Source organism: Thamnophis sirtalis, unplaced genomic scaffold (genome assembly GCF_051295495.1).
Source record: "Thamnophis sirtalis isolate CommonGarterSnake01/CBP01778 unplaced genomic scaffold, rThaSir2_p1.2 scaffold_9, whole genome shotgun sequence".
Lineage (NCBI taxonomy): Eukaryota > Metazoa > Chordata > Lepidosauria > Squamata > Natricidae > Thamnophis > Thamnophis sirtalis.
In genome coordinates this window covers 68,951,459-68,966,618 of record NW_028261389.1, presented here as the reverse complement: position 1 = coordinate 68,966,618, position 15,160 = coordinate 68,951,459, and the positions used below count along the sequence as shown (strand labels likewise).

At 40.0% G+C, this 15,160-nt stretch overlaps 1 protein-coding gene across 3 annotated transcripts in view; it reads right to left on the bottom strand.

The window, feature by feature from the left end:
- Positions 1–15,160, bottom strand: part of MPPED1 (metallophosphoesterase domain containing 1) — an 87,985-nt gene that overhangs the window by 46,050 nt on the left and 26,775 nt on the right. For 2 of the 3 annotated variants that reach the window (XM_087722205.1, XM_087722204.1), the window contains exon 5: positions 10,338–10,563. In XM_087722205.1, the coding sequence (XP_087578331.1) occupies positions 10,338–10,563 (226 nt within the window). The remainder of the gene's footprint in view (positions 1–10,337; positions 10,564–15,160) is intronic. The other variant, XM_087722206.1, reaches the window with a different exon arrangement.

Below are 15,160 nucleotides of genomic sequence, written 5' to 3'. Positions count from 1 at the left end.
TCTATCCTTCTGTTTAAGCAGCCTAGAACTGTATTGGCATTTTTTTGGCAGCTGCTGCACACGGCTGGCTCATATTTAAATGGTTGTCCATTAGATCCCTCTCACAATTACTATTATTGAGCAAGGTACCACCTATACTGTACCTCTGCATTTCATTTTTCTTGCCTAAAAGTAAAACCTTACTCTTTTATTTATCTGGCTAAACAACAAAACCTCAGTTCTGCCCATGTTTTTTAAAAAGTCAAGATGGTGGATGGTTTTTTAAAAAAGTCAAAATGGCTTCTGCATCTCTACAGAAGCCATTTTTTTACTTTTCTGAATCTTTAGACACCACTGCAGGTTCGTCTGAATTCATCTTTTGGGCACAAATTGTTTCCATAAAACACGGCTGGAGATATCTCTTGTTTAACTGGGTTTAACTGTTTACCAGCAAGTCAGGAGGAGAACGGACTCAAGCTGTGAAAGATCTGTTACCTCTGTGGGTTGATCTGACATTGGTCTTTAGATTACATCCTGCTAATCTTCCTAGGAATGTTTCGTGTCTTCAAGATTCTTACTTTCTCTTTCTGTCTAATTCGATAAGGTTCATTTGGCACATTCTTGCAAAATTAGGCAAATCAATTATTTTCTTAAGCTCCTTTCACACTTCTTTCCTTCCTTTAGCAAACTATCCATTTTTCAATATTTTGACTTGCATGACAAAAAAAATGGAATCGTATTTTTAAAAATCTCAACGCCTGAACTTTTCTGCAGGAGGGGGAAAAAAAAACCTCCCTGTACTTAGAAAGTGGGGTTGGGAGGATGTGCAAATCAGATTTTTAATCACCATGCAGTATAATGCAAAATTAAAGCCAGTGGCGGGATTCAGCCAGTTCGCACCTATACGGGAGAACCAGCTGTTAACTTTCTAAGCAGTTGGGAGAACCGGTTGTTGGAAGAAATCTCCTTTTGATTTTTCCCCACTTTACAGGGCTAATCCTATAAGGAAGGCAGGAAGGAAACATTCTGGTGTTGTTTCTAGCCTAATTGTAATTGTAATTTAATAAATTTATATGCCGCCCAATCCCGTAGGAATCCAGGCGGCTTACAAAAACAAGATTAAAGATAAAGAATTAAAAATAGAAAAAGAGAAACAAATTTAAAAGCAACGCACCATACACTCAATCTAGGTGGGGCTGGACCTCGTTCATGAAGTCAACAGCCCCAGGCCTGCCGGAATAGCCAGGTTTTAGTGGCTTTTCGGAAGGCCGAGAGAGTGGGAAGGGTCCGGATCTCTACGGGTAGATCGTTCCACAGGGTCGGAGCAGCTACAGAGAAGGCCCTCCCCCGAGGGGCCGCCAGCTGGCATTGTCTGGTCGACGGCACCTGGAGAAGGCCCAACCTGTGAGATCTTATCGGCCGTTGGGAGGTATGTGGCAGGAGGCGGTCTCTCAGCCTAATCTTTATCACCCTGCTTATAGAAATTGCCTCTCTGGTTAACCCTTATTACATTGTAACAGCTAAAGCGAAGCAGCCATTGATGTAAGTGGTGTTGAGTTGGCTGTTCCCACACAGTCACTTGAACACCGAGCCCCACCTACCCAACTGGTCATTAGGGCAGAGAACTGGTTGTTAAATTATTTGAATCCCACCACTGATTAAAGCCAATCATTCATCTATCGCAAAAATTGTGCGAAGATAACTCGAGTAGCCGCATTTTGATCACGTGACTGTATGGAAAATTATCATAAGCCACTTTTTTCAGTGCTGTTGTAACTTTGAACAGCCATAAATGAATGGTTATTAGCCGAGGACTACCTGTATACTGGAATTTAAATCTAAATACACAGGTTACATTATATATCTGGATTCAACCCATTAGTTTTTATGGCTTTGGATTGCACTGTTAGAGTGCCATTATTCTGTGGTTATATTTTCTACTGAAATAAATGGAACTTAAATATCCGTATCTATGGATTGGATTGTACCCTATGGCAAAGCTTATGGTAAGTAAATGGGATTTATCCATGCATACATAATGATAGGACTGTACCTCAAGAACACTAATAAGAATAGAGGTCTTATTACATTAAGAGCAATTGATAGCAAAAGTTCTTTATAGCATAAACAAAAAAGTATAACTTTAACTTAAAAAACAGATGTCTCGCGTAAAAATAAACTTTTAAGGAAACGAGGAAAAATAAAAGTGAAAAAATCCTTCCGGCGATAGTTTTTTCATTATTGTGCTTTATTAAGTGCTTGGAAATGAAGCAATTTCTGATAGTGAAATTACAGGTCTTATTCTGAATGCCTTTCATTTTGCAAAACAATGTATTAGTTCACTTTGAAACCGAAACTCATTTTCTTTTATAACTTAAAACTGAAACTACATAATGCCAGATGTGAAAGTAACTTTGCATACTGCCACAAATGATTTAGATGTGTGCAGTTATTTATTGCAGTGAATTCAAAACTCATCTTTAATTTTAAAATTAAATTACAGTTTAAATGTTTGTGCCATTAAGCTAGGAACATCCATGCTACTGTCTGTTGTCTGTCTGTCTATGTATGTGTGTGTGTGTGTGTGTGTGTCTGTCTGTCTGTCTATCTATCTATCATCTATCATCTATCATCTATCATCTATCATCTCTGTCTGTCTGTCTGTCTGTCTGTCCATCTATCATCTATCATCTATCATCTATCATCTATCATCTATCATCTATCATCTATCATCTATCATCTATCATCTATCATCTATCATCTATCATCTATCATCTATCATCTATCATCTATCATCTATCATCTATCATCTATCATCTATCATCTATCATCTATCATCTATCATCTATCATCTATCATCTATCATCTATCATGTATCTATCATCTATCATCTATCTATCATCTATCTGTTTATCTGTCTATCTGTCTATCTGTCTCTCTCTCTGTCTGTCTCTCTGTCTCTCTGTCTATCTGTCTATCTATCTATCTTTCATCTGTCTATCTATCACCATCACCACATGGATTCACAGTTGGCTGACCATTCACACTTACCATATAATCCTCAATGGAACTGCATCTACATGGAGTATTAGGGAACAACGTGAGAATTGGAAAAGAGCTGATATGATCCCCATCTTCAAAAAAGAAGAAAAAACCCCAGATCCAGGAAATTAAAGACCAATTAGCCTGACACCGATACCTTGAAAGATCTTGGAAAAGATAACCAAGAAACAAATCTGCAAGCACCTAGAAGCAAACCAAGCTATAACCAAAAGACAACATGGGTTTGTCAAAAACAGATCATACCAAAGAAATCTTATTTCATTCTGTGACTAAATTAGTGGATCAAAGAAATGCTGTGGACATCGTATATTTAGATTCCACAAGGAATTTGACAAAATAGACCACAACCTACTTCTTGGTAAGCTAGAACAAGATAAGCTCAAAATCCAAAGGGATCTTCATAGACTTCAACACTGGGCCCTATCTAAGAAAATGAAATTCAATGTAGATAAAAACAAGGTTCTACACTAAGGCAAGAAAAACCAACCGTACAGGTAGATTAGGTTAAACGTGGCTCAGTAGCAGTAACTGTGAGCAGGATCTTGGAGTCCAAGTGGACAATCACTTAAATATGAGCCAACAGTGGGCATCAGCAGCCAAAAAAAGCCAATGCAATCCTAGGTTGCACTAATAGAGGAATAGAATCAAGATCATGCGAAGTACTAGTACTGCTTTACACAGGCTTAGTACAGCAATACTTTGAATACTGCATCCACTTTTGGTCCCCACAATATAAAAAAAGATGTCGAGATTCTAATGTCACAAGCTGTTCCGTTAGCTCATCAGCAAAAGGACGACCAGGGAAACCCCCTGGACTCCTGCAGCTAGTAGCCAGACTCAAAGCACCTTGCAAGGAAATCTTCCTTCCTTTCTTTTCCTTCTCTTCCCTTCCCTTCCTCTTTCCTTTCTTCCTTTCCCTTTTTCTTTCCCCTTCCCCTTCCCCTTCCCTCCCTTCCCCCAGGACTCCTTTTGAGCTATTCCACAGTTGAGAGAACTATTTTCATCCCTATTAAGTATTTTCCTAAGAGATTTATGGCACAAAAGGCAAGGCTTGAAGAACAAAACAAAAATCCACTTCTTACTATTTTCATTCCCATTTAACTGTCATTTGGGGTTCCTTCTCTGAAGCCCTGCTCTCCCGATCTCACTCTCATACCTTCATCAGTCTTCACTGATTATGAATATATAGCAATTTCTGACTATCGATATAAATATTATTTATTTATTTATAACTCAACATGGCACCCGTATCCAATACATCTCCTTCCTCCTATTTTACCCACAGTAGCAACCCGATGAGGTGGGCTGGGTTGAGAGAGAGTGTCTGGCTCAAAGTCATCTAGTCAACTTTCATACCTAAGGCAGGACTAGAACTCACGGTCTTCTGCTTTTTAACCTGGTGCTTCAATCACTAGACTGGTGATAGAGAACCTTTTTGGCACCGAGTGCCGAAAAGGGAGCCTGTGTGTGCTCGTCAGCCGCACAACCTGGAAGATGAGCTGGAAAGGGGCCATGCACGCACATGCGCGCCCTGGGAAATCAACTTCTGGTTAAGCGCCACTTGTACACCTAATCTTCCAGTTATTGGCATCCATGTGCATGCAACAATCCGTGACCCGACAAAAGGGCAAATGACAAATCTGCGCCCGACTAAACTGCGTCGCTAAAACCGCGACGTCATCAACGCGCCAACAGTGCGGAGACAGAAGGGCGCTTTACAACAGCGCGGAGACAGAAAGCTCATTTAACTTAAGGTAAGGTTTAGGTTTAGGTTTAGGTTTAGGGTTAGGGTTAGGTTTAGGTTTAGGGTTAGGTTTAGGGTTAGGGTTAGGGTTAGGGTTAGGTTTAGGGTTAGGTTTAGGGTTAGGTTTAGGGTTAGGTTTAGCGTTAGGGTTAACATTACGTTTAGGGTTAAGTTTAGTTTTACAGCGCGCTTCTGTCGCCGCGCTGTTGTCGGTGCGATTCAGCGCTCATTCGTCGAAGCGCTTTAGAATACGCAGTTTAGTCGGGCGCGGTTTTGTCATTCGCCCTTTTGTCGGTGAACCCAACAATCAGCTGGCCAGCGCACATGCCCATGTCGGAAAATGTTGCAGTTTCCAGCACTGCCACATGCATGAAGGCCCGATGATTGTCACGGCACATGCGCACCAGAAACCCAGAAGAGGAACAGGTGAGGCCACTTGTGCCAGGCAAAATGGCTCCCCATGCCACTTTGAGCACGCATGCCATAGGTTCACCATCATGGCACAAGACCAACTGGCACTATCCTCTATTAGGAGGACAGGTAATTTTTAAAAAAAAGACATTTATGCTAGCTCTTCAGTTGATTGAATTTGAAAACACTCCTGCTGCAGCCATTCATTCTTGTTGACCAAATAGATTTCTCAGATGCTACAAAACCTTCCAATCTGCAGAACGGATGAAGGAAACACTATATCACAGAATGTGAATGTTTCTGGGTTGTTGGGTTTTTGTTTTTTGCTTTTGTATTATGGCATCTCTTCTACTGAGTTGGTTAAAATGAAACAAATTTAATTCCTTCCTAGTAATTTCAAAGCCCATCAATGTAGTGTTCAGATCAATATTTAGCATTAATAATCAAAATACGTTTCAAGAAAGATTTGTTCTTTGGAACTCCCTACTGTGGGAAGGTCCTCAAATATTTAACATGTCACATGTGATGAAATAAATATTTGACTTTAATTGATGCACATTTCACTAATAGTCAAAATCCGTGCAATGCTGAGAAAATAAACAAGAGACAATCAATTAATGGCAAGAAAATGAAATCAAGGCCTTATTATTCCGAAATGAACCTATCAAGCTTGAGGTTATATTTATTTTTTTGGTGGAGGTAATCTTAAAGGATAATGAAAGAAGCATTAGGGAGAAAAGGGAAAGGAAGAAACACAGTGGACTAGCAAGTTAAGACTTGATTTGGAGCATTTTAAAGCAAACGGGCCTAATTCACATTTCCTGGATTTCTATACAAATTAGATCCCAGTTATTCCCAAATTTTGCATTTCCCCCAGATTCTTTTTCCATGCAGTATTCAGCTCAAAACTAATATAAAAATGATTACATTGGGGAACTCTGCATAGAATACATTATTTATTCGGGAAGGATGCATGTGAAAATTCATATTACCTAGAAACCATTACTTCAGTGGACTGCTTCAAACCAGGTCTCCATTTTGATTCACAAATCTGCTTTGATGTTATGGTTTGATCCATGAAAGGTCCATGTAATTAAGGCATTCCTTAAAATTTTTGCGCACAATTTCTGATAAAAAATTTAACCGTATTTTTGGCGTGCAAGACGGACCATTTTCCCTCAAAAAAGAGGGTGAAAATCTGAGTGCATCTTATAGCAATAGCAATAGCTTATACACAGAATGCAGAATTTTTGCCTCCCCAAACCCCACCCTCTTTGCAAAAATGGCTGTGCATAGCCTTTAGGAGGCTTCCAGAGTGCTCCTAGGCGCCGGGGAGGGCAAAAATGAGCGAAAAATGGGCCATTTTTACTTGTTCCCCCCCCCTGCCCCCAGGAGCACTCTATAAGCCTCCTAAAGGCTATGCATGCCTTTTTTTGATGAAAAATGGGCCAGTTTTTGCTCTTCCCCCCCCCAGCTCCCAGAGGCACCCTACAAGCCTCCTAAAGGCCATACATCCCCCCTTTTTTTACAAAAAATCGACCTGTTTTTGTGAAAAGCGGGCCATTTTTGGGAGGTCTGCAGAGTGCAAAACCTTTTTTTTAAATTTGTCACTTCAAAATCTTGGTGCGTCTTATACTCCAGTGCGTCTTATACTCCAAAAATATGGTATCTGGACTGTAAAAGAATCGAGGCTGGCTCCAAAGAGGAAAAAAGCTGTGTTCGCCTGAGATTTTTATTATAACAAAGCTGAATAATTTTGTCAGGAGAAAGAACGATGAGTGGCACATTTAAGCTCCATCTCATGATCACAAGAAATTTTATTTAATCACAGTTCCAGCTCCTGAGATTTTTACCAGATACTTCACAAAGGCTTCGGAATCAACTTTATCAGCCTTATAATACTGTAAATTGGGTTGTTTTTAAATGGAAGTTGGTCATTGAAAAAAGATCTAAATTCTTCATTTGGTAGAACAATCTGTACTTTCCTCTTTTGGGCACTGTGTGGGCTATAAATTGCCTGAATTTTTCCATTTGTTTCATGATTATTATTTTTTTAAAGAGCAACATACATCTTACAAACTGTTTTATTACAGCACAGATGTTTCTAAAGTAGAATCTGCTATTTTACAGGTATTAAATATTATTTTTAATTGGGATGTTGGGCTTAGTACAAAATTCCCCTTCTGAACAAAAAGGATTAATGGAGCGATTTCTTCCAGCAGATGCTAGTTTTAAGAAAGGAAATGTTATTCCTCTTAGTGTAGAAAAAAAATTACAGTTTTTTTTAAAAAAAGAAGCAAGCTAGATAATTTCAGGGTATTCAGTGCAGAAAAGAAAGGGAGTGGCATTACTGACATGAAATAATATCTGAGAAACATGTCATGCAACAGATAGCAATAGCAATAGCACTTAGATTTATATACCGCTTTACAGTGCTTTACAGCCCTCTCTAAGCAGTAGAGTCAGTATATTGCCCCCAAAAATCTGGGTCTCCATTTTACCCATCTCAGAAGGATGGAAGGTTGACTCTACCTTCAGCCTTGTGAGATTTGAACTGCCAAATTGCAGGCAGTCAGCAGAAGTAGCCTGCAGTACTGCACTCTAACCACTGTGCCACCATGGCTCAATAGCTTCTTATAAAGATCCAGAAGAAAGCATCAGGATAGCTGAAGGTAAATTTTTTTTTTTTGAAAATTGTATTAATTTCATATATACATTCACAATTATGTGATCTCATAACTGTTATTAATAATATGTATTTATAACAATTTTTCCCCTACAGTTGACAATATACTTGAAATTGCTTTCTTACTGTCCCATAACTCCATCTTATCTTACAACATTCCTACTTCTTCTTCCTTCCTTCCCTCCTTTCCTTCCTTTCTTCTCTCCTACTCTCCTTCCTTTCCTCCTTTCTTCCCTCCCTCCTTCCCCCTTCCCTCCTTCCCTCCCCCCTTTCTTCTCTCCTTCTCTCCTTCCCTCCTTCCTTCCCTCCTTTCTTCTCTCCTCCTCTCCTTCCTTTCCCCCTTCCTTTCCTCCTACCTTCCCCCTTCCTTCTCTCCTACATTCCCTCCTTCCTTCCCTCCTTTCTTCTTTCCTTCTCTCCTTCCTTCCCTCCTTCCTTCCCTCCTTCCTTCTCTCCTTCTCTCCTTCCTTCCCTCCTTGCTTCCCTCCCTCCTTCCTTCCCTCCTTCCTTCCCCTCTTTCTTCTCTTTCTTCTCTCCTTCCTTCCTTCCTCCTCTCCTTTCCTGAAGGTAAATTTTAACTGATCCCCTACAGATCACAGGTCTGGCTTGCTGCACTTTATGAGTTTGTGGTTCAACTCTACACTCCTTTTCCTTCTGAATTTATGGACATATTGGACTGGTGTCCTTTTGGACCATTCTCAGCATTTGAAAGAGGCCTTTCAAAGAGTGTATTAGCATGAAGAAACAGCTCTTTTCAAATTATTAAAGCAGCCATATCCTTTTTCAAGAGTTGTACAGCTGTTTTTTTATTTATATATTTGTAAAACGTATTAGCTGCCCATCTTACCACACAATAACTATGGGCAGCTTACAATATTAAGTAACTTAATTAAGTTCATAATGTAGTCCTGGTTATCAGCTTGGGCAGATTCAGACAAATCTTTCACTGGGTCTCTCTGAAACAAATCAGCAGCTCATGGATGGATATACAGAGCTAGCCAAGAAGAGGATTTGATGTGGCCACGTAGAATTTGCAAAGGATGTGGCTGGAATGAACATGTTTGTTTCAAAGAATGTGCTTTGCAAAGCCCCTCTATCAAAGGCTTTGCACAATCTTAGAATCTATCAACAAAATGTGTAAATAATATCAGCATCTTTTTCACTATCACTTATGATACCTACAAAGAATCCATTTAGAACAGCTCTTGAGGATACTGGGAGAGGATGCAAATCTCCGACCCAAATTTCTTCACCCAGTTATAGCGATAAAAGGATATAGCAGCTTTATCCTATCTTTGCTTCCATAGGTAATAACCTTCCTAGGAATGGATTTTCATCAAGGAATGATTGCAGGCAGAAAGTTTAACCCATCTCCCTTCCATTGAATTTATATTTAAAAAAGACATTGTAATATTGGAAGATGAATTTCACATATAGCAAATATCTCATCTCCTTTTGCCTAGGGGCATGATGGATAACATCCCATGCTTATGCCATAATAAATCTCTTTTTGTTTACCATAATATGGCTTAATGTGCCATTGATTTCATATGAACTGAATTCCACGTAAGCTCTTGGAATCAAACATTTTTAAAAGTGAGAAGGGCAATCAAGGAAGTATTGTTTTCCCGAAAATGAGACCTAATCTTTTCAGGATGCTCGTAATATAAGCCCCACCCCCACAAATAAGCCCCAGTTAAGATTGTCAGCCGGATAGATGCATTTAGTACTGTGTTTTCCCCAAAATATGCCCTAACCAGAAAATAAACCCTAACGCATCTTTTGGGCAAAAACTAATATATGAACCCAGTCTTATTTTCAGGGAAACACAGTAGTATTGGATCATTGGCTCCACCCATTACTCATAGCAGCACTTTCAGTACTATTAACATTATATGTTAACTTTGGTCTAAATCAACAACTCTAGCATTTCTAGCTGGAATTGGCTATGGTTTAAATCTAGGATTTTTAATGAAGTTGGCATTACATTCTACCTCTGAACTTTAGTTAATTTCTCTTTCCTTCAACGAACTAATAAAATGGCAATCGATTAAACACTCCTTTTAATTTATTAGTTAAGGATTTTAACTAATTTTAATTGATTAGCCTTTCTGGCTGGAGAGAGAAGAATTTCTCTGAAGTTTGAAGCATACTTTGAGATGAAATACAAATTACATAACAGTGCATTATCACTTCAAAAGAGACACATTTGTGTATTTGAAAGAAGGGAGAGCAACTTTTGAAAAATGGACTTGCCACCTGCAATTAAGAGTGTCTGTGTGTGTCTTTGCTTGATTCACCAGGGGGATTGTTTCAGTTAATTAAACGTGTTTGAATCCATTACTTTACCAATCAATATATTACATTCTACAGTGTGGCAAATGCAATTGTTGTATAAACCATTTGAAATGCAAACATTCATTCATCAACATTATCGAGGTTTTAAGTGCTTACCATGGAGAACCATATATCCTGAAGCCTCTCACTGTTACTTCTGAATCCTGCAGGTATATGCAGTTCGTTAAGAGAGACTGCACATTTTCGTAACTTTCTGGCTTCAGTTTTGATACTGAGGGAAAATAATAAAAGTCCTGCTTGATTAAGTCTGCCATGAACTCTTGGTCGAATGTCAGCTCATGATTACCTGCTATCACAATCTTGTATTCATATGGTAGGCTACCTAAAAAGGAAAAAAAAATAGACATTTGTTCAGTGTTGCATTTGTGTGTGTGTGTGTGTGTGTGTGTGTGTGTGTGTGTGTGTGTGTGTGTGTGTGTGTGTGTTTTAAATGACATAAAACTAGGCCAGTCTTTCTAATGTGCTGTGTGATAGAATAAGGCCAAGGTGGCGCAGTGGTTAGAGTGCAGCACTGCAGGCTACTTCAGCTGACTGTTATCTGCAGTTCGGCGGTTCAAATCTCACCGGCTCAAGGTTGACTCAGCCTTCCATCCTTGCGAGGTGGGTAAAATGAGGACCCAGACTGTTGGGGGCAATAGGCTGACTCTGTAAACCGCTTAGAGAGGGCTGAAAGCCCTATGAAGCGGTATATAAGTCTACTGCTATTGCTAATAAGTCTAACTGCGGTATGTAAGAGCCAAGGTGGCGCAGTGGTTAAATGCAGCACTGCAGGCTACTGCTAGATCAGCAGTTCAGCGGTTCAGCGGTTCAAATCTCACCGGCTCAGGGTTGACTCAGCCTTCCATCCTTCCGAGGTGGGTAAAATGAGGACCCAGATTGTTGGGGGCAATATGCTGACTCTCTGTAAACCGCTTAGAGAGACCTGAAAGGCCTATGAAGCGGTATATAAGTCTACTGCTATTGCTAATAAGTCTAACTGCTATTGCTATTGCTAACTTCCAAAATAGGCACTTTATCCAGCCAGGAAATTCTAGGAACTGTGACTTAAATTCATTTATTCTGAATTGTGCTGAACATGTTTCTGACTAAAGATGAAACACACCATACTTAGAATTAGGATTGCGCTGGTGAAGTTAAGCAACTGTTTCGGATTTATACCTTGCTTTTTTTTCTCAAGAACTCAAGAGTGAATTATGTTGGAATCCCCCTTCCGTTTATCCCTGAGCATGAATAACCCCAAATAGATTAAGGGCTGGGTCAGAAAAAAACCTGGGTCTTCCTCATCCATGCTTCACCCTATTTAATTTGAGCTCTCATAAAATGAGCCAAGCTAAAGTCATTGTGATAATTGTATATTTTTAAATATGTGGTCAACCTACTTCACCTGCATATTGGCACCACTCTTATTCAAATTCTATATCAACGTGGTGGGTCATCTCCTTGCTGGACACTTGTTGGAAGTCACATCTCTATTCTACTCAATGCAGAGGTTGGAGCAACACTTTCAAGAGCATCTACTGACCTTAAAAGAGCACTGGGAGAACTAAGAGTATACTTCAAGGAAGACCAGCTAGAACTCAATTATTAAAAAACTAAAATCATGGCATTTGCTAAAAGGCCCAAGAGCCACTCCTGTAGGATAAACGGCCCCATGAGTGAGCAGGGATCCTGTTTCAAATCTATGGGAATCATTCTTCATTCTGCTAGCAGCAGGAAACCCCATGGGGACTACACTGCTGAAAATTCAAAGAGGAGAACTCCTCTGTCATCTTTAAATTCCTCAAGACAAGATGGGAGCATGCAGCATTCCAATTATTTGAAGACAAGCCAATAGTACAGCTTCCTTATGGTGTTCATCTGGGCCTCTTCCCCAATTCTGAGCAATTAGAACTTCTCCAATCCAAATTTCTAAGATGGAAGATTCAATCCTCAAAACATATTGCTAATGACACACTGAGCACTGGAGACAGGCCTCATGAACATGGAAGATAGAAGGTGGATGAGTCACAGTGGGGCAGTGTTAGAATGCAATATTGCAGGCTACTTCTGCCAACTTCTGGGTGCCTGCAATTTGGCAGTTCGAATCTCATCAGGCTCAAGGTTGACTCAGCCTTCCATCCTTCCGAGGTGGATAAAATGACGACTCAAATTGTTGGGGGCAATATGCTAACTCTGTAAACTGCTTAGAGAGGGCTATAAAGCACGGTGAAGCGGTATATAAGTCTAAGTGCTATTGGTATTGGTATCATACTTAACCACTAGCTCAAACTACCTCTTTTTCCCTTCACCATCTCCCAACTATGATGAAAGATTTTCAATCTCCATACAAGAACGCCCCAGCAACTAAAGCCTTATCCTTGGACTGCTCTCCAAGTCTCCTATTCGACATGGGATATGATCAGATCAAAGCACTCATTAAGAAGTGTGTAGTAGACACGGAGTACCAACTGGATCTAGCCGGAATCCCAACCTTTAATTCAATTCAATTCAAACCTTTATGTGAAGAACACTTCACATGATGTGTTAATACCACTTTATAATGCCTTGGTAAGGCCACACCTGGAATACTGCATTCAGTTTTGGTTGCCACAATGTAAAAAAGATGCTGGGACTCTAGAAAGAGTGCAGAGAAGAGCAACAAAGATGATTAGGGGACTGGAGACTAAAACATATGAGAAATTGTTGCAGGAACTGGGTATGTCTAGTTTAATGAAAAGGAGGACCATGGGTGACATTATGGTGGTGTTCTAATATCTCAGGGCTGCCACAAAGAAGAGGGAGTCAAACTATTCTCCAAGGCACCTGAGGGCAGGACAAGAAGCAATGGGTGGAAACTAATCAAGGAGAGAAACAATCTAGAACTGAGCAGAAATTTCCTGCGGGTTAGAACGATTAATCAGTGGAACAACTTGCTTCCAGAAGTTGTGAATGCTCCAACACTGGAAGTTTTAAAGAAGATGTTGGATAACCATTTGTCTGAAGTGGTGTAAGGTTTCCTGTCTAGGCAGGGGGTTGGACTAGAAGACCTCCAAGGTCCCTTCCCACTCTGATATTCTATTCTAGTCTATTCTTTATTGTCAGAGTACAAAATGTGTACAATGAGATTGGCTGAGCCTCCCTTTGTGCACCCCCCAACACAACACAATTCACAGTGAATGACAGAAAACCCCATGCCCAGTGAATCCTACTCACAAACACCCAGTCCTATTGCACCATATGAACTTATTTCACGTCGTGCCGACCCCACAAGTCAATAATACTATATTGTTGTAGAATTATGTTTTGTTCAGCTGTCTGATGGCACAGGGGTAAAAACTGTTCTTCAGCCTGTCTTTGCAGCTGCCTATGCTTCTATATCTCCTTCTAGATGGTAGGAGAATAAAGAAGGGCTGGCCAGGGTGTGAGTCATGCCTGAGGATTTTCCTCACTCTTCTAAGGCAGAGAGCCCTAGCGATGTCGTCTAGTGGTATCAGGGGACAGCTCCAGTGGTGAAATGATAGAATAATGGTCTGTTACAGTGGTGAGATTCAAAACTTTTTACTACCGGTTCTGTGGGCATGGCATTGTGGGCATAGTGTGGCTTGGTGGGCATGGCAGGGGAAGGATACTGCAAAATCTCCATTCCCTCCCCACTCTGAGGCCAGCCAAAGGTGGCATTTGCTGGTTCTCCGAACTACTCAAAATTTCCGCTACCAGTTCTCCGAACTACTCAAAATTTCCACTACCAGTTCTCCGAACTACTCAAAATTTCCACTACCAATTCTCCAAACTACTTAAAATTTCTGCTACTGGTTCTACGAACTATTCAAAATTTCCGCTACCAGTTCTCCGAACTACTCAAAATTTCCACTACCAGTTCTCCAAACTACTCAAAATTTCCGCTACCGGTTCTCCGAGCTACTCAAAATTTCCACTACCAGTTCTCCAAACTTCTCAAAAATTCTGCTACCGGTTCTCCAAACTACTCAAAATTTCTGCTACCGGTTCTCCGAACTACTCTAAATTTCCGCTACCAGTTCTCCAAACTACTCAAAATTTCTGCTACCAGTTCTCTGAACTACTCAAAATTTCCGCTACTGGTTTTCTGAACTACTCAAAATTTCCACTACCAGTTCTGCAGAACCTGTCAGAACCTGCTGGATTTCACCCCTGGACAGACCACAATGTTTTGTGCTGTGCTCAGCACCCTCTGTAGTGTCTTTCTATCCGCGGCTGTCAAGTCAGCATACCACACTGTAATGCAATGAGTGAGATACTCTCTATTGTGGACCAGTAAAAGGAAGTCATCAGTTGTTATTACCAGCAAATCAAACAGGTACTCTCATAGGTACCCTATGGTGAACTTAACTAATTTTGAAGTAAGCTAACCATCAGCAGACCTTAACTCTGACACATTCTCATGCCCTTTCCCTCCTCTGAGAGACAATGACTTTGTGGTTTTAGAAAGAATAGAACACGTAGTCCTCCAGTGACTCTATGGTACAGACTTTTGAAATAGCCTCATCTCACAATTACTGCATAAATATCCAGGGGACACAGGATAATTATATCATACATTTAAATATTTAAATAAATTAAGGATGCTTTGCAGCAAATGTTTTCTTCGCTGCAAATCATCACGTTTCTTTTCAGATACACTGAAATTACTTGAGTACTTTTTAAACTTCAACATCCCACAGTTTTTCCACATATATCTAGGTTGCAGCTGCTATTCTTAAATCTCTGACATATGTAAAGAAATATGCTAAATTTGTGTTCATAACTTTATCCCCATTGTTATTTCTAAATATTTTTCAGCCATCTAAGATACCCATCCATCAAACATAACTACTTCAAGCTAGTTGGTGTTATTGCTTCAGTGATTCTGTTTATGTAGGTTATTTAAATAAATCCCTCTAAATATACAGTTGCTGTACATT